Source organism: Chionomys nivalis, chromosome 14 (assembly GCF_950005125.1).
Source record: "Chionomys nivalis chromosome 14, mChiNiv1.1, whole genome shotgun sequence".
Taxonomy (NCBI): Eukaryota; Metazoa; Chordata; class Mammalia; order Rodentia; family Cricetidae; genus Chionomys; species Chionomys nivalis.
Window position 1 is genome coordinate 11740626 of NC_080099.1, and position 24633 is coordinate 11765258.

General features: G+C 50.6%; 1 protein-coding gene across 3 annotated transcripts in view; it reads left to right on the top strand.

Moving 5' to 3' along the window:
* Ctif (cap binding complex dependent translation initiation factor) overlaps positions 1–24633 on the top strand; it is a 253456-nt gene that overhangs the window by 153137 nt on the left and 75686 nt on the right. For 2 of the 3 annotated variants that reach the window (XM_057788585.1, XM_057788587.1), the window contains 2 exons: positions 13695–14187; positions 15577–15876. In XM_057788585.1, the coding sequence (XP_057644568.1) occupies positions 13695–14187; positions 15577–15876 (793 nt within the window). The remainder of the gene's footprint in view (positions 1–13694; positions 14188–15576; positions 15877–24633) is intronic. The other variant, XM_057788586.1, reaches the window with a different exon arrangement.

The window sequence follows — 24633 nt, forward strand, 5'->3', positions numbered from 1 at the left end:
ACCAAGGCCTTTCTTCCTTTCCAGCAGCCAGGGACACAGCTCTTCCTTGACCTACCAGCCCCCAAACCCTGGAACTGAAGCCCAGCAGTGTCTGGCTTCCAGAGAGGACTTCCTCCAAGAAGGCCCCCACCCATTCCCTCCACTGACATCTAATTTGTCTCGGGCTAATTTATCATGTTTTCCTGCCTGCCCCTGCCTCTCTGTCTTGAGCCTGAGTTTTTGGTCCCCCCAGACCATCCCACCTCTGGTCATCCTGGACCACACCTGCTCCCTAAACCCCTCCTGGCTACCAGGCCCAACCTTGATCTTGCCAGACTCCTGCCCTTGGCTCAATTCATCTGTGGGTTGCACCTATATGCCTGAATGACTACCCAGTCAGGAAATCCTCAGCAATTCAGGTGCTTTTCCATGACTTGCCTTAGCTGTCACCTTCTCCTTGTTCTTTTGTGTCACCAGAGATCACAGAAATCTTGGGTTTTGAAAACCTAACTTCTGTTCCCTATATGTAGAATCTCAGAGCAGCCAAAATTAGATCATTTTAAAAAAAAAATTGTATGCCTGTCATCCAAGCACTTTTGAGAGGTGGAGGCAGGAAGATCAGGAGTTCAAGATCATCCTCACCTATATAGCAAGTTAGAAGTCAACCTGGGCTACATTATAGCCTGTCTCAAAGCGAACAAAAACTGCAGACATTAAAGTTGTGTTTGTGATATTTCTCTAGCCCCTACCTTTCCGTGTCCACACATGCAACCTCATAAGAAAGTGTGTAGATGCTCCAAGCTTCCTCCTTCCTAGCTGTGTGAACCCTGGCAAGTTGTTTAACCTCTCTGGTATTGTTTTATAATGTATAAAAAGAGGACAACAGTGTTACTCTCTACCCTAAAGAGATGTGATGCTGGCGGCTAGGCTGATTTGTGTTTGTTGGGCAGTGCTTGGGCATAGATGGTACAATGTATTTGTTGTTATAGTAACAGAAAAGGAAACTGTGGCCCAGGTGGTTTCTTCTTTAGCCCAGTGATACTCAGATAGTCATCACAGGTTGTAGTAGTGTGGGGATCCACTGCCCAGCGAGCATTCCCGTTATCTTCTCCTCTCTCCTCGTTTGTGTTGCTAGGCTGTGTTGCTGTGGGAGTGGTCTAAAGAGATCCCCAATGCCCAGTTGTCTAAAGAGAATGAAGGTCCTGGGACCCATCCCAGTCTCATAGCTCTGTCTACCTGCCCCCACAGCCATATCCCCTTCCCTACAAACCAACCAGTTATTGTCTGCCTCACTTTCCCAGTCTGGTCCTGCCTAAGCTCTCCTGTGAGTGCCAAGATGTGTCTTCTGCCCTCATCCTGCCCTGGCTTCCCTTGGGAACACATTGCAGGAAGGAACATACATGTGTCCACAGATAGGCAGCCAGTGAAGGCCACCAGGACTCTCGAGAACTGACTCCCAGATTTAGGAACCCATAGCAAGAATCTCAGCATCTGTTTCCAGGAGAGTCAGACCACCATAGCAGAGACCAAAGTACCCACTGCCTATCTGCAGGTGAGCCATGAACACTGGTCCTCAACAGAAACACAAGACTTCTCCACACCAGAACAAGGCTCCAGGGACAGACAAGGCACTCTCTGTGGGCTGACATAACCAAGGCAGTTCCAGAAGGTGCTAAGACCCAAAGGAGGCACACACACAAACACGTGCGCGCACACACACGAGCACACACACAGGTGATCAGACTGTCCCTCAGAGCTGTCACCTGGAGGAGGCAGAACCTGCCACAGGAGCCATGGGGACACTAGAGGTGACACTTCTGGGTTCAGGTCCCAATACACAGAGGCAGTCAGAGCATGGAGCGTGGAGTCTTGTTGGCTGACAGCTGTACTGGTGTCCCCTAAGTGAAGCTATGGCAGCAGCCTGAAGGACCACAGATCCCTGCTCTGTCGACCACAGCCCAGAGGACCTCAGAATAGTAATACCCTTTGTCATTCTCATCCATCTCAGGGCCCTGCTTCTCGGGCCTGACTACTCCAGTCCCTGAGTGGGGAAAACTGCAACCAACCCAGCCAGCCTTCAGCCAGTGGATCACTCCCAGGCCCCGGGAGTCACACTGCTGACTTGAAACTTTAGATGGTTTTAAATTATTTTATTAGTAGTCAAATATTTCATTTTTAGCCATAATGGGCTTTGGCTAAGGGGAGGAAGCACTAAAGAGCACTGATATTAAAAGGCTGGTTGGCAGACTATGGAGAGGTGATAATTCTGCTCGTTTGCCAGGGGTACTCTGCCCATGTAGTGATGCTGCTTTGAAATTTCTCTGTAGAAAATTATGATTTTTATCTTTCATAACTCATTTATAATAATTGAAGGAGTATATACCTCTGGCCAAATGGGGGAAGGTTTAATTTTACCCCTATTTATGAATGTTACTAAAGAATGCATTGCCATGCATGTTGGTGCACATCAATAGCCCCAGTACTCTAGAGGCTGAGATAGGAGAAGGCCAGCCTAGGCTACAAACCAGGACAGGTTCTCCAAAACTCAAAATGAAACAAAGAATAACAAAAAATAAAAATAAAAAAACAAAGATTATGTTAAAAATATTCCCTTCTAATTGCGTATCAATCTGAAACTGTATTTGATATCAAATAACTTGTTTTAATGCGTTTTTAATTCCAACAAGTGTTTACAAGATAATATATGACTATAAGTAGACTTTTCCAGCTTAAAAGGCCAGAGCAAGGGTAGACTTAGGCTGTTCCTAAACGCGCTCCACAAGGGTAAAAACAAGGAAAGATCCGCCCTTTTCCACCCATCGAGTAGCGGGTCTCCTGACATGTGTCATACAAGCCCACCCTGGGATACAGAGTCTTGCTTCCAGTTCAGCTTGCTGGCTCATCCAGAAGGGCACCAGTGTACCATGGTGGGTGTGACTCTTCAGGATCCTTCAGGCCCTTTAGACAGTACCCAGTATATATGTCACTGTGCTGCAGAGACCACAGAGACCTGGACAGCTATGTCTGGAGCCCACAGTTTTACCCTGTAGTGCATCTCTGAGCTGGCTGGCTGGCTGGCTGGGAGAAGGAAGGGGTCATTTGTTGGTTGATTTCACTGTATTTTATTTGGTTTTCCTGTATATAAGAAACTAGCTCAAGCAAGATTCTTGCCAAGCCTACCTATGCTGAGTCTGCCTTTTCTTCCAGAAAGCTCATTCCACATCTCCATTTTAACAAAAAAAAAAAAAAAAAAAAAAAAAAATCTGGCAACTGTTCCAGAATCTCAGAAAAGTTGAGTTTGAGGGTGTTACTCAGTTGGTAGAGGTTTTGTCTAGCATGCATAAAGTTCTGGGGTTTATGTGCTATGGAAACCCAGGCAGGGTGGCGCATGCCTGTAATGGCAGCACCTGGGAGTTAGCAGAAACTGGATCGAATGTTAACTCATCCTCAGCTACAGAGCAAGTGTGAGGTCAGCCTGGGCTATAGAAGACCCTGTCTCAAAAAGCAAAACAAACAAAATTCCAGAGAAGTTGTGAGAAGCAGACATCTCTCCTTCACTCAAATTGCCAAACATTAACATCCCTCCCGCCTTCTCTCCTGCCTTCTCCTACGTTCTTTTCTGGTCCTTTGGTAATCTCAGTTGCCAAAGCAATGTCCTCTCCCACCAAATATTTCACAGGCTTGGTCAGGATCAAGACACTGAAGTCTCTCCACTCAGGGTGTGCACTGAATGTGTGCTGTAATCTATCCAGACCCTGCCTGCCATCCTGCAGGTTTCCCAGGCATGGGACTCCTGTCTCCCTGCTGCCTGCTAACCTGGGACAGTTCTGTGGCCTCAAAACATCGTGGCCTTGACTGTGCTTAGGAAGGAGCTGTCTCTTTGTCGTTGCCTCTTCTGCCTTGTCCCGGAGGTCAGGCTCAGGTCATTTGCTCTTGAGTGAGATCATGTCCTGGCCATCCTATCAGGAGGCAGTATTGTCCTTGGGTCCTTTGTTGATTTTTGTTACCTGGCTAAAGAAGTGGTTGCTTGTTCTCCACTGTCAAGGGTTTCCTTTTGTGATTCTGTGGAGAGGTCATTTGAAACTATCCGTGTTGGGTCCTTCACCCCGTGACCTCCAATGATGGTTTTTGTCTGAAACTGTTGTTAATATGATGGTTACTAAATCATTTCCAGATTTCATCATTCCTTCTAAATATACTAGTTGACTTTTACAATAGGGAGTAGTCTTATTGATTTTTTTTTAAATTTTATGTGTATAAGTGGTTTGCCTACATGTATGTATTTATAACACATGTGTGCCTGGTGCCCCCCGGAGACCATGTGGGCACTAGGAACCAAACCGGAACAGGGAGTGCTCTTAACCACTGAGCTATCCCTCCAGACCTTTCGTTGTTTGCTGTTGTTGTTCTGTTTGAGGCAGCCAGGCCAGTCCTGACCTTGCGATCCTCCTGCCTCTGTCTCTCAAGTGCTGGTATTGCAGGAGTACACAACCATGCTTGACTTATCCTTGGTTGATATTTTCTTATTGATGGTCATACTGGAGATGAAAGCAAGGGTCACATGAGTGCCAGGCAAGAGCTCTAGAACGAAGCCCCACCCCCAGAATTTGGGTACTAGAAGAGAAAGTCCTTGTCATTTATCTGAGTTTCCCCCGGAATACTGCTGCTTGGATGAATAGGTTTCCAATGAAGGTCATGGCTTCATGGCTGCTACAAGTCCCTAGTGTTCTGGAAGGCTCTACCCCAAGAGAGTATCTGCCGGGAAGCATGACCCCAGGTGGCCTGGCTGGAGTGAGGATGAAGCCATGTGTAAGCCTGTTGCAGGTCCTTTGGGGTCATGTCTCACCACGGACTCGTCAGTCCATCAGCCCATGCTGAAAAATGTGACCCGAGGGAGGTGCTGCCTCAGTCAACACCATTTTGCATTTCCTCTCCTTCCTGGGATGGAACAAATGGCCCTTCAGGGACGGCGAACCTGTCAGTAATGAAGTTGTGAGAGGAGGCAGCTGCCCCAAGAGGGCGGCTGCTGTGGGATGGCTAATGGATTGATGTGGCCAGCAGCCGGGTCCGACAGAGCCTGGGAGTTCCTGGCACTCCCCAGCCCTTGAAGCCTGACCGGCTCCTGGCCTGCTGGATCTCCTTGACCTCCCCTACCTCAGGGGCCTCTGCTTCCCCTAGGGAAAGCCTGGCGCTCTCCTGCTCCACTCATAGCCTGGGATGTACTCCATGGGTGTTCTGAGGCTGCCAGGCACAACCCTCCACCCACCTAGGCTGAGAAGCCCTAGGTTCCAGATTGGCCCTCTGGAAGGTGCCTGCTGGTGCCTCTGTCTCCCAGGCGCTGTGTTTGAGATCTCAGGGTCACAGCCTGCTTCTCAGATAAAATCATCTGGGTTAACCTGAGCTGCAAGGCTTCCTTCATTCCCTGAGAATGTGTACAGCCATCGGAATGGGAGTGTGTGCCTACTGTGTGCATGGATGTGGAGTCCCGGGCTCTGTGGCAGGCAGGCTTGCATGTCTCACATGCTCTTCGTCTCTGTATCTTTCTGATGAACAGACGGGAGTGGAAGGGAGCACTTTGTCGGGGGGAAGTCCCTGTACAGTAAAATGACAACCAGAGAAAGGGGGAGAGACGTGTGTGCGGTCTCTTCATCCACAGAGAGTTAGGTCACACACACCCCCATCCCAGGACCCTGACCCAGAGCAGAGCAGTTTCCCTATAGAACTTGGGGTGCTCCTCCTACCCCTCTTCCCCATCTCCACACCAACCTCTGTTGGTGTCTCTGCATCTCTTCTCCTATCATGTTTTCCTGTTCTGTGTGTCTTTCCAGCCCCTACTCTTCCTAGCTGCATCCTCAGAACTGACCAGCTGTCAAGTCCTGTCTCATGCTATTGTTGATAGATGGCCAATGACCTCAAACTCACAGAGATTCACCTGCCTCTGCCTCCCGAGTGCTGGTACTAAAGGCATGCGTCACCACGCCCGGCACCTTGCCTGTATTTTTTAAGATTCTGTCATCAGGGATATTGTCTTATAGCTACCTGAGATACACCAGACACTGATAACCTGAGTCAGAGGTTGCAAGGGAAGGCTCTAAATGCAATGTATGGTCTCAGGCAAGGCTAGCCCAGAAGATTTATTCATTTCATTTCTTCCAGCAGTTAAAAGTACAAACTGCTCTTGCAGAGGACTCACGTTTGGTTCCTAACACCCACGTGGGACAGCGCACAAGGGCCAGTGTGGATTAAACTGGCTTGTGTGTGCTGCCACAGATAGCAAGCACTCTGCGTACACTTCTCCCTTAGCTACAGAAGACAGGTCCCCAGATCCCCCTCTACATTGTCTCTATGCTGCCGTTGAAACTGTAGCTATTCTACATTGTCTCTATGCTGCTGTTTAATTTGTAAACTAAGAACAAAGAAATCAATAGCAACTAATAGGTTAGAACCTTTCTAAAATTGGGTTCTAATAGCAGCTTTGTGTGTCTTCAGTGCTGGGGCCACCCTACTTGTGTGCCTGTGAAATGACAGGAGAGTCTGATGATGAACTGAGGAGAACCTGGCTTTTGCAGTTTGAGCTCCAGTTGCAAGCTAACACGTGTTTAGCTGCCCTCCACAGTGTCACAGAGAGAAGGCTTACTGTAGCTCTTAGCGACCACGGCATATGGTCTTCGTCTTTGCCTGATTGAGTACAAACCGTCGCCTCTCCACTTACAGTACTGTAGAGCTTTCCCTTGCGTAACTGTGATGCCCATGTAACTCTCGAGCTGTGAGAGAATTATTAAGAAAAATTCAGGTGACCTGATCACAAAGACTACAGTATATCCCAACAGCCAATCTTCTAACCACGACAGGTGCTAGGTGTCTAACAGGCAGGGAGCATATGCAGTGTGGATACCCAGCACAGGACCTGTTCACATCCTGCCCGGGTGGGATAGAACAGGAAAATAGCATGCGTGAGTCATAAACTCTGGAATTTCTCATGTTGTATTTTCAGAGCATGGTTAAGGTGTGTGCTTTAGACTGTGAGAAGCCACCGTGCAGGTGAGGTGGGATTCTTGTCCCCTGGTGACCCCGATGGGAGTGAGCAGGTGTAAGGGATGAAATTCACCATGCTCACTCCTGTCTGGGTCACCTGTGCTGCCCACAGGCCTCAGGTCTGACCACCGACGCAGGTCCCATCACGCTTTTCCTCCAGCCCCAGGCATAGGATGGGGCCAGGATGCTCCAGGGGTGTGGGGCAATGCACCGAACTGCGAGACACAGGCCTGAAATGACGGACACGCTAGTCATCTCCTAAGTGCCAGCCCACCTGGTCCCCTATGGAGACTGTTAGACTGTTTGATGGATAAAGCAGTGCCTGGCTCAACATTGGAATTACTTTTCTGCTTGTTTACATTCCATAGATACAGTAATGACTGAGAGAAGTTAAGGAATTTGCCCAAAGTTGCACAGCTACACTGTAGTCTCAAGATTTGAACTCGGGGAGTTTGGCTCCAAAGTCCCCCAATTTTGAATAACTGCACATCTCAGAGAAGAATAACTGTATAACCCAAAGATGTATAGACCTGCCAGCAAGCTGCAGTGAAGAGCCACAGGCTGGGCCTAGAGACAGCGAGGCCCAGCTGAGCCAAGTGGAAGGGCGAGGGCCTTCCCCTGGAACCATGCCTTCAGCTTCACGTGGAGCCTGACAGCTCCCAGGGGCAGCCGCGTGCTCTTCCCATGACATCATGCTGCCTCAGAACTTTGAGGCCAAGGATTCTTGGAATGCTTGATTCACCCTGGAGCAAAAATAATACTGCGTATTTATAACGTGCCTTTGTACCCCAAAGGCTTTCCTGGGCTTTATTTCATTGAAAGCTCAGGCCAGCCTTGTAACTGCACAGGAATCCGAGGGGTGGGAAGCCACACTGAGCAGCACCTAGCAGTTCCCTAGTCTCATGCCACACCCAGCACAAGGCACAGGTACTGTGAGGCTTACCAAAGCCACTTAACAAATCATTGATAAATAAGGTACCCAAGAATCCTGGTTTCCAACAAGAGTAAGATGAGGAACAGGGGCTCGCAAGCCACCAAGTTTCCCCAGGAAAAGCCACTTCCTTTAGCCTCTACCCTGCCAGAGATAGAGCCCACAGCACTACCTTCCCTCCCCTAAAAGGCAGCAAGTGAAGCCAAAGGGCCACCCTGAAACTTGGCCCTAGCCCTATCCCCCAGGCTCCAGCCACAAGCACCGCAGATGAGATGGGCAAAGGATTGTTCCCAGTGCAATTGGAACCCAAGGCCATGCGTGGCTCCTGTGGTTTGCCCCAGACACAGTGGAGCCCCGGCTGGAAGGCTGTTTTCCCCACGGCTCTCTCCTTCCCACCGGCCCTCGCCTCCCATCCGTCCCCTTGATGGCCAAGCCTTTACTTCTGCCTGTCTAGCTCTCTGCACCCCACATTGTCTGGGGATGACCCACAGCCCCTCCCCCACTGTGACTTTGGCCAGAGTCTTCTGGATAGTGGTTGAGACTCAGCGGTAGTTTATCGGCTACCCTGGGCTTCAGGACCCTGGGACAAACTTGAGCCTTGGGCCAGGGAAGTATAGTGGTCACGACTGTGCCTGCAAGTGCCAGGCCACCAAGTTCTAACCCAAGCTCTGTTGGCCACTTGCCAACTCGGACAAGACACGCTCCCTATGCCCTGCTGAGGTCACTGCTGCCCTGCTTACCCTGAGGGTGCGCAGAAGCTATGCCTGGCGTGCTGTCCATGCGTCAAGTGTATACTGTGACTCTGCTCCCCTGAAGTCTTGAGTCCACAGTTACCCCCGGGAGCCCTCTGAGCAGAGCTGGCTATGGTGTGTTCAGCCTACTTACGGCATAGGACGATGTGCTTGGAAGGGCCTGTGCTTGACCGAATGCTGGGCTGTGATTGTCACGACCTTAGAAACTCTTAATGGAGGGGTTGTCGTTTTCTCTTCGCTCTAGGTTCTGTACATTCCCTGTTAGCTGCTTAAGCCGCAAGAGTGGGCTAACCCCTTCTCTCTGCTGGTTTACCTTTGTCTCCTTATCTCCAGTCATAGTTAGATCTAGCTTCTGTAATGGTTGTCTAGTGTCTCTAAGCCCTGGTATAGGCACTGAAGTCCCCACTATGATCCCAGGATGCTGAGACCTGTCATTCCAGAGTGCAGCCACAGAACAGGCTAGTAGGAGAGACAGGGTCAGGTCAGTGACCATGGTAGACATCAGGACAGGATTCTGGGCTGTCTTAATTCCAGATAGGACCAGGGCAATGCTGAGAGGGTGCACAAGGACACTGGACACCCTCCGCCACTCACTCACACACAGCCCTCAGAGGGTACTTCAGTGAGCCTAGTGACAACTTGGATTAACCTCCAGGTAGAGCCAATTTAAATAAGGACGTGATGGGTGAACCAAACACAGTTGAGAACTAGCATTTTCTCTTGCTACATGGTACCAAGGGCCAACGAGATCCACATCCCCACAGGAAGGGAACATCTGCCGGCCAGGTAGCCTTCTGGTGTCCAACACAGGGAAATGTCACGCTTCTAAGAGAAGCGCCTTGCCTGACTGGCAATAACTTCAGATTTGAACTATTTCCCAACCCTGAGTAAAAGCCACAAAGTGTGGGAGAATCTACAGCACGGTGTCAGGGTAATGGGGTGTTCCAATGCCCACTAGCCCTCGGGGAGGAATAGAGCACTGTGTTCCTAGCTGAGTTCCCTTCATCCTGTAAATAGAGGCTGGAGTAGCGGCTAGCTCTTTGTCTCCGGGCCTCGTGTACCAACGCCAGGCAAAGCAGCCCTTGTGCTGTAGGGAAATGCCTCCAACACTGAGCCCCTGGATTTCATCCCAGACTTAAACAGGAAACAGGGGAGCTGGTGCAAGGAGTAGGTCCTGTGGAAGTAGGCAGGGGTGGAACAGATTCTGTGGAGGCAGGTAGGGATGGAGCAAGTACTGTGGAGGTAGGTAGGGGTGGAACAGGTCCTGTGGAGGTAGACAGGGGTGGAGTAGATCCTGTGGAGGTAGGTAGGGGTGAAGCAGGTTCTGTGCAGGTAGGTAGGGGTGGAGCAGGTCCTGTGGAGGTGGGCAGGGGTGGAGCAAGTCCTGTGCAGGTAGGTAGGGGTGGAGCAGGTCCTGTGGAGGTGGGCAGGGGTGGAGCAGATCCTGTGGAGGTAGGCAGGGGTGGAGGTGGCTGTGCTGTTGTGAGCAGTCATCACTTTTCCTGAAGGCAAGAAACCCGAGTCCCTGTGGAATTTCCAAGTCCCTGGCCCAGGAATTTTACTTTCAGAATTTTTTAAGCAGACCTACAAATTATGTGGTAAAGGGTCCCACATGGAGAGAACTATAATAAACCAGTAGGCCTTGGACTATCTGTTTGGGAGCTATTATGAAATTTAAAGGAAAAAAATGAACAGAGAAACATTTGTCTCCATTTGGCCTGATGTTAAAACCATTTTTATAAAACAAAATTCGGTTATTCTCTGTACACACTCCCCTCCTAAAATGCAGCTGCGGTATGTTCTAAGCACTTCTTTTTTCTTAAAGGGAGTTTTAGAATAAACCAAAAAGCATAAACTGATCATTTTCATCCCAAGACTGTCTTTTTTTTTTCCTTAACAGCAGGTACTTCCAGGAGCTCAAGTAGAATTTTGTTCATGTCCCCTAAGCCATCCCCTCACCTGAGCGTAAGAGTCAGGTCAAACAATGAAAAGGCAAAGCAATAGACATTTGCCTTTTGTGGTGAATGTATGGGTGTACGCACAATGCCCCCAAAACTAGACCGCATGGACGCATGTCTGACACCAGATTTGGCCTTCGTGCTCACCCACTTTTAGGAGTAGAAGCAACACCCTGACCCAGCCAAACCCAAACCCACAGGTCTCGTGGGGAGCAGCCAGCTGGCCCCTGACAAAGGTATCAATGAAACCTAGCACCAGCAAGCACAGAAGAGAGCATGCTGGCTTTGGCCAGCTCACCCAGCTACCACTAACAAATATTTGTGAATGGTCCGAGCAGGGAAGCCTGGGCCACCATGGTTGGGGAACAGTGGCCCTCTTGGCTCCTTGCCAGGTAAAGAACATGGGCTCACTGTGGCATTTCCACAGAAGTCTCTGGGAATCCAGCCCTGTGCTCCTGGGAAATTGGACCTCAGAATAAATGAGGAACAGACTGAAGGTAGTCTGCTAGGTCTCATCATGAATGCACAGGTCTTGCATCTTTGGAATCCTCAATGGGATTATCTAGAAGAAAGGAGGCTGAGGGTTCAGCTCACTGGTTGAGCACCGCCTAGCATGTGTGAGGATTTAGGTCCCATCCCCAGCATCTCTCTCTCTCTCTCTCTCTCTCTCTCTCTCTCTCTCTCTCTCTCTCCTCTCTCCTCTCTCCTCTCTCCTCTCTCCTCTCTCCTCTATCTCTCTTCTCTCTCTCTCCCCTGAAAGTTTTGTAGTCCACATGCACACGGAAGACAGACCCAGAAGTCACTTGCCCTGAGAAGACAACAAACTAAGTCTTCGTACCCCCTTCCCCAATGCTACCTGTGCCTTGCTCAGCTCCCCAGGGCACAGCCTCCCTTTGAACCCAATGTTTCTGAGTTATGGTTTCTGTTGCTGCGATGAAACACCATAATCAAAAAGCAAGTTGAGGAGAAAGGGATTTATTTGGCTCACGCTACCATATCACTGTTCATCACCGAAGGAAGTCAACAGGACAGGAACTTGGAGGCAGGAGCTGATGCAGAGACTATGGAGGGGTGCTGCTTAGGGGCTTGTTCTTTGTTTCTCGACCTACTTTCTTAGAGAACCCAGGACTACCCAGCCAAGAATGGCACCACCCACAGTGGGAAGGGCCCTTCCCCATCAGTCACTAATTAAGAAAACGCCTTACAGACAGATTCTATGGAGGCATTTTCTCAGCTGAAATTCTTCCCTTTCGGACGACTCCAGTTTGTGTCAAGTTAACAGAAAGCTAGCCAGCGCACAGTAGTTTGACTGCCCAAAAGGGCAGGACACTTACAGGTGGGCAACTTAGCTTCCTCTCCAGCCTGTGGATGGCCCTCTGTACACACGGGGCACTACCACCCATAATCCAGCATTCCCTTAGCCAATACTGTTCCATCAGGGCTTTGGGTGTCAAGTCAGATAAAACATCTCAGGGCACCCCACATCCCCAGGTGAACAACAGCAAGACCTAGGTGACTTCCTTCTAGAGCCCTCAGTGGCCAGCCATGTAGAAATGGCGTCCTCCTAATGGTGTCCACCAAAGGAAGACAAAACTTGTTGGCCTTTTCTCTTTTCCCACTTGGAGGGGTAGCTGCTGGGAAGAGAGAGAGAAATCCCAGGAATGGTGAATGGGAAGCAAGATGCTTTTCACGACAAGCTGGAAAAGAGCTTGTACCTTGGGGACATTTCTTAGGACATGGCTTTGAGGTACCCCAAAAAGCCTAAATAAGGATGACAAGAGTTATAAGGATCAAGCATTATCTGCCAGGGAATTTAGATAGATGATAGATAGATAGATAGATAGATAGATAGATAGATAGATAGATAGATAGATGATAGATTGATAGATAGATGATTGATAGATAGATAGATGATAGATAGATAGATAGATGATAGATAGATAGATAGATAGATAGATAGATAGATAGATAGATAGATGATAGATAGATAGATAGATAGATAGATAGATAGATAGATAGATAGATATGATAGATGGATGGATGGATGGATGGATGGATGGATGGATGGATGGATGGATGGATGTAGATAGATGATAGACAGACAGACAGACAGGGGAGCCTCCCTCTGCCTAAAGCCACATTTTAAACATCATTCCACATTCATACTCCAGGGCTGCCAAAACACAGGATCACCAATGGGTATGTAAGACACAGGCCTTTTTCCTCACTGTTCAAAAGTATCAAGAGAGTTGTAGGGCTGGAGAGATGGCTCAGGAGTTAAAAGTACTGGCTACTCATCCAGAGGACCCAAGTTGAATGCCCAGTACCCACATGGCAGCTCACAAATGTCTGTAACTCCTGTTCCAGGAGATCTGATGCCCTCATACAGGCATGCATGCAGGAAAAACACCAATGTACATAAAACAAAAATAAATTCTTTTGTGTGAACTTGGTTTGGCATTTTTAAAAAATATAATAAATTAAAGAGAGAGAGAGAGAGTTGCATTCTCCTGTGCCCTCTCTTCTTGGTTTCCAGATGACAGCTGATGCCTCTGCATGTGTGGCATCCCTAATATCTTCATGTGTGCACAAATTGCTTCTCATTTTAAGGACCCAAATCAGCTTGGATTAAGGGCTCACCCTGGGGTCCTTTACCCTCATCTTGACTTGTTCGTATCTTTAGCATCTCAGTTGGCTCCAGACAGTCACATTCTGAAGAATGGAGTTAGGGCTTCAGCACATGAATATTATCAGATAATGCTGTTTTCAGGGGACAGAGCTGGTGGCAGAGCCAGATGTCCTATTGGTCCTTTCAGTTGTCCCTTCCATATTACATACATTGGCACATCATGCAACATGGATGAAATATTGCCTTTTAGAGAAGGCTTGACTTGCATCCTTCCTGATGGCTTGTAAGAGGGTCTGCATAAGTAGCGGAAGAATGACTGATGGGCCAATTCCTGACCTCCTGCTCCTGTGTTCAGATGAAGAGGCCCTGCTGTTCACTATGTCACCTCCCCTCTGCACTCTCCTTTGTAGACGGCAGCAGAGACCTCCAGGAGGGAATAAACCCCAACAGCATGGCGACCATCAACCAGGAAGTGCCAAACACAACAGGGACCACCAGAAATCCTACCAGGGGGGCTCAGGACCCCACCCCTCAGGGAGGCCCACACACCACGGCTACAGCCAGAACAGGCGCTGGCACCACGGTAACATGAAGCATCCACCAGGAGACAAGGGAGAAGCAGGCAGCCACCGCAACGCCAAAGAGACCGTGACCGTTGAGAACCCCAAACTTGAAGATAGCCCAGGGGACACCGGACACAGTGGCCTTGAGCCAACCTGCAGTCCTGGCACTGTGGCCCCAACACCCTCTGAGAGGCCAACCCCACAGCCGCCAGGGGGGCCAGAGGCTGAGACCAAGCATAAAGACAGTGTTCTTCCCGAGCGCCCTGGGGAGCGGCCCAGAATCACTCTGCTCCAGTCTTCCAAAGACAGGCTGAGGCGAAGACTGAAAGAAAAGGTACCGGTAATTGTCTTTTCCTTGTTCTCTTGCAACCGGGAGGACAGCTGAGAGGTATGCTCTTTGATGGGAGGACTTCGGGTGGAGCCTCATGGCTTGGGACAGGGGTTCCTCTGTAAAGGGAAGCAAGGATTCTGTGCCTGTGTGGATCCACTATGCCAGCTCATTGTGGTCATGGGTATCTCTGGGGCACCAGAGGTCAAGTCCACAGCAGCTGTTTCTGAACCCCGCTAACACATACTGGCTTTTCATCTTCTGTGCCCCCCTCCTCCCCACAAGAGGCCTTGGAGACATAGGGAAATTAGATGTGATTATATTAGATGTTCTGGAACAAGAGCTGGGTCAGACAAACTTTCCCTAAAGAGATAGATGGTCTAGAAGGGACTAGAGAAGAAGAAAGAGGTCACTTAGGATTCCACCCTCATGCACTGCACTACGTGGTAAGGCTCAAGGAAAGCGTCAGGGCTTCCAGTGTCCCACATCACCCCCAAGGGAATGGTGGAAAGGAACCACTTTCCTAGTGTGCATGGCCACAGAAAGCTGGATGTAGAACCTCCCATCACCTCCAGCCCAGAGCTCCCAAGTTGAGAACAGAGGGCCAACAAGGTATCTCACTGTATCTCCTGGCCCACTCCTCGACTGTGTCCCACACCCCAACAGAGAGGGTCATTGTGTTCTTGGACCATGGGTCTGTTCTGGAAGGTGTATACAGTTTGGGATAACCTCATGCCACTTTTTCTACCTTCCCAGCCAGTGGTCTCACCCCAGTTACTGGGCGCTCTCACAAGCACATAAGCGAGGTGTTGTTTCTGGTTTGTTTTGTTTTTAGTTTTCCTCCTAGAAGCACCAGCCATTTGGATAGCACATTAGAGGATTCCTTAATGCTCAGTATTTGTGTATAGAGGGGTGTTAAGCCAGGTCCAAGTCCACATGGAGCCATTCACCCAAGAACATGACTGTCCATGGCATTTAGAGCAGGCCACCTGGCGGCTGTACCCAGACCACTCCCAGAACCGCTACAGATGCTTTGAGTCCCACTCACCCTGGCACTGTCTTCCCCACATCATTTTCTCTTTGACTCAGTTTTCTACTTATCATCTTACTTCATCTTTAATTCCCATTAAATCATTTTTAGATTAAGGGATCTGATGGATAAGGGAGGATGGGGGAATATGTGGGTGAGAATCCTGAGTAGAAGCTGGAACTCACAAGCAGGGTCAACCCAGGACATCACTGCAGCTAAGGAAAAGTGACAAGCAGCGGTGTGGCGGGAGGTGGGAGTTGCTTTCCCTCACACCCTTCTCTCCGGGTTCTCCCTTCTTCCGTCAGGCCATCCCAATCCCGCTGAGACTCCAGCTTCACTCAGGTGTGTTCTATTTGTCTCCCATACCCCAGGAGGAAGTGACAGTAGAGACAAGCAATCCTCAGCCAAACAAGATGGACAAATTGATGGAGATCCTGAATAGCATGAGGAACAACAGCAGCGATGTGGACGCCAAGCTCACCTCCTTCATGGAGGAGGCCCAGAACTCCACCAACTCCGAGGAGATGCTGGAGGAGATCGTGCGAACCATCTACCAGAAGGCCGTGTCGGACCGCAGCTTTGCCTTCACGGCCGCCAAACTCTGCGACAAGATGGCACTCTTCATGGTGGAGGGGACCAAGTTCCGGAGCCTGCTCCTCAACATGCTTCAGGTAACCAGACACCAGCAGCTGCTGCTCCACTCCCCTGCCCCTCCAACAGGGGTTATTGCTAGAGAGGGGGCTGCAAGTTCTGACGGCGGTTGAGCTTGTCCCAAGTTCCTTGCCCGATTAATTATAGAAAATAAGAAGGCATCGAGGGGTGAGAGATGCGCGGCGGGATTTGTGTGTGTGTTTGTGTGAGCGCTCCATGGTTACGAAGGACCAATATAATTTTATAGGTGCGTTTGTTCAGCCGGCCTTTCTCTCTTTCTATTTTCATGATAAGAGGCGAGTACTGGCCCTGTGCGTTGACCTCTTCATGTCCGAGCAGTCATGAACTTGCTGCAGATCTGTCTCTCCCTCCTTTTCCTCTCTCCCACCTCTTCCTGCCCCCTTCTTTTTTTTCATTGAACATTTATTTTATTGTACACCCAAAGACGTCTGTTAATTTAGAAAGGGAAAATCAATAGTTATTTTATTTGTACAGTTTGGCAGACAAAAATTGCAGCGGCAACAGGACACATGTAACAAAACAAGCGGGCCTTGATTACAGGAAGGTTTGGAATGACTCCTTTGGGGCCAATCCCATGGGTTTCAAGGCTGAATAAGGCCCCTTTTCTCTCACCCTCTGGGGTCTGCAACACTAGTATGAGAGGGTTTTCTTCTCTGGCTGGACTGAACCCACATCATGGGGTCCCACAGAAGCGGGGGGGGGGGCGGCACAGGAAGGCGCAGCACAGGTAGGTGGGCTGGTCAGCAGTGTAGTTGACAGGGACCCGGGGACTCTGTGCATCAGCAGCTGCCCGAAGCGGCCACACGTTCTGTTCGACCACCCAGTTTGCCACCTCCGCCTCGCCCTCCCCAGCGCCGCTGCCACCCTCTTGTGTCCCCTCCTATCCCTCTTCTTCCTCCACCTTCCTCCTTCTCTTCCTAGGGCCAGTCCCAAAAAGCTTGGTATAGCAGGGATAGCAAATATGTGGGTCCGGGTAAGGACATCTGTCTACTGATACGTTGAAATCCAAAGTAGAAGGAAAGCATAGCAATCAAAGATTTTCTTGATGCCTGGTCCCTTCCCACTCAATGTCCCTTTCCCGCCATAGAGCTTCTCCCGGTCCTCCTGTTGTGTCCACCAGAGACCAGTGTTACGGGCAAGTGTGTAATAAGTGTGAGCATATGACCTCAGACTGAGTCCATCCCATCCTTACCTGTTATGTATGGTAAGAGTTAACTAGTGACCCCAGATCTAGCAACATCAAAGATGGCACGGCAGCCATACCAGCTGGAATACCATGCTTGGAGATTCTAGATGAGAAAAAAAATGTCTTTCTTATTATTTTATACAATAGAGCACTTAAGATACAAAGTATGTCATAGGCCCGCCTGGTAAAGCAGTCCCCTAGGAGGGAGGGAGGAAAGTGGGGTAACAGAACTAAAGAGACCACCCACAGTAGCAGGGTGAGCAGGGTGACCATATGCCAGGGTGTCCAAGCAGTGCCGCACCGGGAGTCAAGCAGGCTTCCCTCATAAATGCACTTGGACAACAGAGGTACACAGGGCACATGGCCGCCTCGTTCATGGTTTGCCTTGTTGTCCCTAAAAGCAGAGGAGCGATGACTGCTGGCCCACCTGCCGGGCCATGCCTGTCCTCTTCTGCGTGTGTCTCGCTGTCTGCAACCCGAGCCTCCCTGGCCAGCCTCAAGCTCCTCTCCAGCTTCAAGCTGTGATCAGGTTGCCATTCCTGGATCGCCCATGCTCCCCTGGTGATGAATTCCCGCATTACCTGAGGGATTTGCACATCGGCATGTTCCTCGCAGGCCGGAATGTCCTGGGAGAGTGGAGAGAGTGACAAACAGGCGGGAGAAGCCTGTCTGCCTTGCATCGCCAGGCACAGGGGAGTCGGGGACAGGGCTGGCCTCAGGCTTGATTGGAAGATTTTATTGTTGTTGTTGTTTTCTTCAGAGAAGGGTCAGAATAAAAGACAAGTTCTAGACCGTGCTGCTAGCTGTAAGACATGCATGCGGCCCCACAGCAGACAGGCACACAGGTTTTGTGGCACCCAGGAAAGATACCTGGCTGCAGGGGCTACCCCAAGATAGGTTATTTCTTCTAGAGCCCATGACAAGAGCAATTTAAGTCAGTGAAATCCTATTGTGTGCCCTACGTAGCCAGCCCTCATAGAATAAGTGCGCTGGGACACAGCCGGGTGGCCAAACCCTGAACTGAATACTGGAAAACCAGAGGCCCCGACTGATCCGGGCATCAGCAGTCAGGGCCGAAGTGGGCACGAATAACCCACATAAGCTGTTGCCTTTTCTTACTGCATCAAGACCTGGCCCCGAATAAAGCAGTCTTGGGTTCCCCTGTCCTCACAAAGTGCCCCTCACATTGTCACTCAGTGATAACAAACTTTTTTTTTTTTTTTTTTTTTTTTGGTTTTTCGAAACAGGGTTTCTCTGTAGCTTTGGTGCCTGTCCTGGAACTAGCTCTTGTAGACCAGGCTGGCCTCGAACTCCCAGAGATCCACCTACCTCTGCCTCCCAAGTGCTGGGATTAAAGGCGTTCGCCACCACCGCCCGGCTGATAACAAACTTTTTGACCATCCCCAGCGGCCAGCTTGTCCCAGAACTCACATTCTGCCCCCTGCTCCCCACCACCACCTGAGCCTCCGGCTGCACCCTAGTGGACAAACTCCCCCATCTTGTCTAAAATTTCCTTTGGAATTCTCTTCTCTTCTACCTAATCCTCAGCCTTTCGCCAGGACCACCTCAGACACCACTCCCCTTGGCAATCTGCCAGAGTCTCCCACTCTGTGTTCCTACAACAGCATTCTACCTGTCCCTGCCCCAACACCTGTCTCCCTGTTCTGTCACACAACTAGATGTCCAAGGACACAAAGCAGCAACCTTGCAGCTAAGGGTTTGAATGCTTAAATGTATACAGGAAGATAGGAACTTCATCTCATGACCACAGGAGCCCATAGCAACAAACAAGTGTAGGCTTTCATTACCCTACTTCACCAGGCTCTGACCAGGGAACACTGCCTCTGCTGGGTGCAACCCTGTGTCTGACTGCTCAGTGCTGGGGCTGACAGGTCATGGCCATAGAGGAGTGGCTATTGCAAGAGGAAGGCACCAGAAACTTCCTTCTCTCTTCTCCCAGTCAAGAACAGAACCCCAGGAAGCAAACAAGACTCCCATTGTAAGCTCCAAGTGCACCCTCCTAGTGACCCATAGTAATGGCAGTAGGCCGTGTGCCCAACTGCAGCATTTGAGTTCTTCTGTAGGCCACCCCCTTCACCAGCTTCCTGTGAGCCAATGTGGGACCCCTCAGAAAGGTGGAACCAGAGACTTGGCCTTGACACTTGGGCTTCTGATGATTGGCCAAAGCCCTATGGGCTATGAGGAAAATCTTAACTTTACCAGGTGAGGTGCTGTTGTACCCGTAGATCCCTGATTACATGGCCGAGAGGAAGCCTGCTTATCGGCTTGGGCCTCTGTTCCTTCCTGCATCCAAGGAGGTGGCAGTTAAAGCTGCCTTTCTGAGAAGCGTAATTCACGACCACTTGCCACCCAAGCTGTGAAACCTAAGAGGAGAAGCGGTGGACCTGGGGACTCATCCACTTACCCTCTTCACACCTCTGAGAGAGAGTGTCTTCACTGCCCGCAGGGCCTTTCCCTCCCTTCTTTCTCCCTGGAGCTCCTGATCTCCGTCCACTCAATCCCACTTGACTCTGGATCCCCAGCCAGACGCTGTGTCTGGCAGGCTCCGAGCCGGCCCTCTTACTGTCTGACATGGCTGCCGTACAGGCTCTGTGGCCCAGCTTGGTGACATGGACCGCAAAGGGGCCAGGTGTGAGGTGCCCTGCATACACCCCTGCTCGCAGCTGTTTCTGGATATGGCCCTCCCTGGCTGAGGGCTCTTCCAGGCTGGGCTTTGGCACCAGGAGTCGGCGCTGGCATGGCAGGGAGAGGGGCAGCCTTTAATGTGGTGAACGCTCTTACAGCAGACGCCCAAGATTCCTGCCAGGTTGGGCTCCCATGCCCACAAAGTGGAAAATGGGATGTGGAAAGATAGTCATAGGTCTTTCACAGATAGACTCCCTCCATCACCCTGTCAAGAAACCGAAAACTCTTATTTCCTTCGTGAGTCCCATAGACCTCTTATAGAACCCATCACCAATCCCACAGGTCACAATTAGTCCGTTCTCATATCTAAACCCGCTCCAGTGTTTTCCTTAGATGTGGGCACTTTCTTAGCAGTGTGCTCATAAGTAGAAGTCTATTTATTAAGTAGAAATTTCTTAAATATCTATTATGTGCCAAGCCTAGAGTCTTCACCTGTGTTCCTGCTGAGCTTGTGGTGATGTTGCCAGGTTGGTCCAGGGATGCACATTTGCAAAGCATTGGGTAGTTTGCAAGAATGGGGTCACTTTCATGGCTGGGCAAACAAGGCACAGACCCTTACCAACATGGCTCTCCAGCGTAGTGGGGGGAGGGTGTCCAGCCTGATAATTCAACACTTCAGACCCCAGGGGTTCTACAGAAGGAGGCTCTCAGCCTGATAATTCAACACTTCAGACCCCAGGGGTTCTACAGAAGGAGGCTCTCAGCCTCCGTGTATTGGCTCACATAGAGAGCTGCGGCTTCGCCCTGGGGTCTCCTTGGACCAGCTGAATGAAGTTCTTCAGGCGCAGACCTGAGCATCATCAGGCCATGTGACGTAAGCGTCACTGCCAGGAAGAAGACCCGAGAGACACTAGGGCTGTCTACCATTGTCACTTACAAACCAGCCTCCCACACAGTGCTGGCGAAAACTAACTTCTCAGGTGCTTAGCTGTTGACAGAATGCCTTCACCTCCAACCTCATCTCCCTTCTGGGAGGGAGCAGGGCTCCTCCATCCCAGGGACCCTTTCTCACACTGTTTCTTGCCATCCTGAGATTCCCTCACCCTGGAAGACCGGAGAGACCCTCTCCTCTTCTCCCTCTGGGTCCTTCTGTTCCCAGCTTGAAGCTTCCTGTTTTTTTCTTTTTCTTGGCCTGGGCCCTATGTGTTTTAGGAGAAGGGCCCTCCTCTCACCCCCAGGGCTGACTAGGCCACCCAATAAAGCTGGCAGCAGCCACCTCTGTGGCTCTGCCCTGCCCACGAGGCTCCCAGATCCTTCCTGTGCCGAGCTAGCCAGCTTCTACACATTGATTGTTTCCACTTCTTGGAGGCTGCAGGCTGCCCTGGGCCAAAGCAACCAGAAAGCTCCCATGGTGCCTGCTCATCAGGGAGTTGCGGTGCAGTCCCAGAGAGGATGAGGGCTCAGGTTTCATGGGGAAAGAAGAATGAGTGTGCCTCTTTTTATGGGACCTTAGGAATGACAGGAATCAAAGGCCTGAGCCCCCTCCACCCAGTGCTGCCTGGTCACCGCCCTCTGCCTTCCCCTTGAGCTCAGAGAGGGCTCTTTTGCCTAGATCTGGCTGGGCAGTGCAAGTTCAAGCCCTTGTCTGTTGAAATGTGTGTGCCCTGTTTAGCCAAGAGGTGTCTGCATCTGAGCTATGCAGAGAGAAGTATTATTAGAGCTGGCATCAGTGGGCCTGTAACTGAACCCAGCTCTCCCTAGCAACCGTTGCCAACAACACATCTAACAGAAGGATGTGATACCTTCTTTTGAAAAGGGGGGAAAAGAAACCCTCTTCATCGGGACCAAGTCATAAACACAGCGGGGTTGTTGTGCAAAGACAACGCAAGATCAGAATTTGGCACTTGGCCAGATTTCAAAATAAATCGCTCTCCACTGGTACCTTCTGGAATATAGCCTTTTAAAAAAGCTGATCTCAAGCTAGAGAATGAACACTCAGCATTTCTGGACGGGTCATTGTTCAGCATTGTGTTTGGCCTGTGACACAGACAGGCTCAGGTGGATGGTGCTTCTGTGGGGTGTCTGGGAATGTCTTCAGTTCTGTAAAGATTGGGGACTGGGGTCCTCTGATCTGGCTGCTCTTATCAAGAAATCAAACTACTGCCTTAAGCCCGAAGATATTTGTTTGCCATTATATCCCTTAGAAGTGCGTGTGGACCTTACTCCTAGCCTGCTTCTTGAGTCCATCACCCTGTCCTGAGCCCGAGTCACCAGCTTGGGTGGAGGAACCAGGCCGTTCCTTCAACCAATCGTTGAGAAAGCTCTCCTGCCCTCTGACTCTCTTGGTTTCTGAAAATGTAAAACATTCCTTGTATCCTAAGTCCAGTGTTTGCAAGCCTTATATTCTACAGAAGAAAGGACAGGGCTGTCGAGGGTTCTAGAGGTAAGCAGTTCTGAGCTGAGGACTTCTCAAGGGCAAGAACCCTGGCTGAGTTATCCTTCTCCAGCGCCTGGCTTCATGACTGGTCCACGGCAGATGCTCAGTAAATGTTTCACTGCCCAGAAAGTGATGGAGCATTGGATTTGGGGCCCCAGTACTCCTTGGGGCAGAAGCCCATTCCTGTGTGATTACCAGGTGGGTTCCCCCTACACACACACACACACACACACACACACACACACACACACAAATGCACTCACGTAAACACATAGGAAATGGTTTAGCAATGTCTCAGCTCAGAAGTAGCTGTTTGGGCTCCTATTCCCATCCCACATCCCAAGCAGGGCAAGAGTTGGAAGCTCAGGGAAATCCATTCCATGAAGCCATCTATGGGGACTGCAAAGTCCTAGGGAAGGGCAGGATTGACCCTGTCCCATCAGACTTGGGTGAGGCAAGCCTGCCCAAAAGAATGCTCTTTTCCAACTCAGTCCATGTCACCACCTTACACTCCGTCTCTCTGCCTCCCTCCCTGCTTGCTGCCACACCCACAGCTGAGTCCATGTGCACTCTAAGCATCAAAACTAATTTTAATGTTGGCTCGGCTGGGCATGCCCAGGAGAGGATTGCATTGTTCTGAGCATTCCAAAGCTGGAGCAGGAGCCTTGGACCATCACCACACACGCTCCCCTCCGAGGCTGTCGGAGCTGGCAGGGACAGGACGGGGCTAGCAGACAGTGCCAACCCTTCCCCACAGGGAGACCACAGAGGGTGATTCCCTAGGCCCACAGAGGGTCTCGTTTTCTCAAAGGCCTGGCCTCTGAGAACCCTCAGGAGTAGTCTGCCCACTCTGGAATGCCAAGCTCAGGGAGGGGCATGCAGAGCTGGTACACTCATTGGCAGCCCACAGCAAGCTTGCCTCATGTGTCCCAAGAGATGGGTGGTCACAGGAACTTGGACCTCTATAGAGTCTGTGGCAGGCTAGGGCCCTGACTGGGAGAGCCGATGCCTGTCTCCACACCCAGCCCTTAGCCATGCTGGAGCCAGAGCAGGTCAGAGCCATGTACCTTGCTGCAGGCGCCTTGTCTGTCCTCTAGTGGGGAGTGAGTAGATTTTATCTGCTTTTTCCCAATCACGTTTGTCTCCTCCCAACTTTATTGAGTGCCTGCTGCATGCTAAGGTAGGCCTGGTATGTGAGCCATTTCATTACAGACCGTCTAGTCCTCTTGCCCCTGTTAAAAACAGTCAGGGGTACCAGCCAGGTCTCGAGTATTCATTCAAGGAGTGAGGTCAGTATTTAGGCCAGATCTCTCTATTGAGTGGAGGGGGTAGAATGAGGACAAGGTGGCTTCTAGGGGCACTGAGAGGCTGTGGAACTCTGGTGCTCAGAAGGACAGAGCAGCTGATGATTTGACACTAGGGTTGGTGGCAAGTACTTACAGTCTCAGCCTTTGGGAGACAGAAGCGGGAGGGGTGTGCGTTTGCGAGAGCAGCCTGAGCTGTGTAATAAGGTCTAAGCCGGCCTGGACAGCAAGGCAGCACCCCGTCTCAAACCAAGCAGAACTAGGCCACTGGAACAAACAGCCACCCTCTGAGTCCCAGGTCTCTGTGCAGCACTTCTGCTCTGGAGGCAGAGCTGAGCCCCTGGGAGCCCAGTACTGAGCCCCTGGGAGCCCAGTACTGTGGTGGGGATACCTACTGCCTGGTCTTCAGACCCATCTTGATACCTAGTTTCTGCCCTGGAAAACCCACCCTGGGCTTTAGTAGGGACTTGATTGAGTGTGTAGCCACCACCCTCAGCCCGGATCTAGGCCCACAGTGACAGATACCCCATGGGCACCCAGTTCTGGAGAGCAGGAGATCTATGACCAGGCATAGATCACCCTTTGCCTTGGGCCTGAGATATATCTCCCCCTCCCTGCAGATTCAGTTTGGGATGAGATTGTGATGGGTGCTTGTAAAAACCATAATCATAAGGATTGGCCTGGGGACTTAACAGTTTTCTCTTCTCTCTTTCCTGGTCTCCCAGCCAGCCACACACACACACACACCCTACCCCACCTCTCACTGCACCCCACCCCACGCCGGAACATCACCTGTGTCAAACCATTTCTTTTTTTGTTTTGTTTTGTTTGTGTTTGACCCAAGGTTTCACTACATAGCCCAACTGGCCTTGGTCTCTCAGTCAATCCTCCTGCCTCCTTCAATGAGTAGGTCTGCTTAAGCTCTTGCTGTCTTGAGGCTTTGTGTCTTGGGGACAAAGAATTGTCCATGTCCTACCACCAAGCGACATGATAGTGTGTTGTGACCATTCTGCTGTTACCGTAGGGCAGACAGCCTCAGGTGGACCAGGTGGATGGTGCTCAGGTGCCTGCCACTGAAGGTGCTTGGGCCCAGAAAGCCATCCCTGGTCAGGGACTATCTCACTAATACCCATACTCCTGGCAGGCCCTGTTCGCTTCTCTCTTCCCTGCACACCCTCACCTC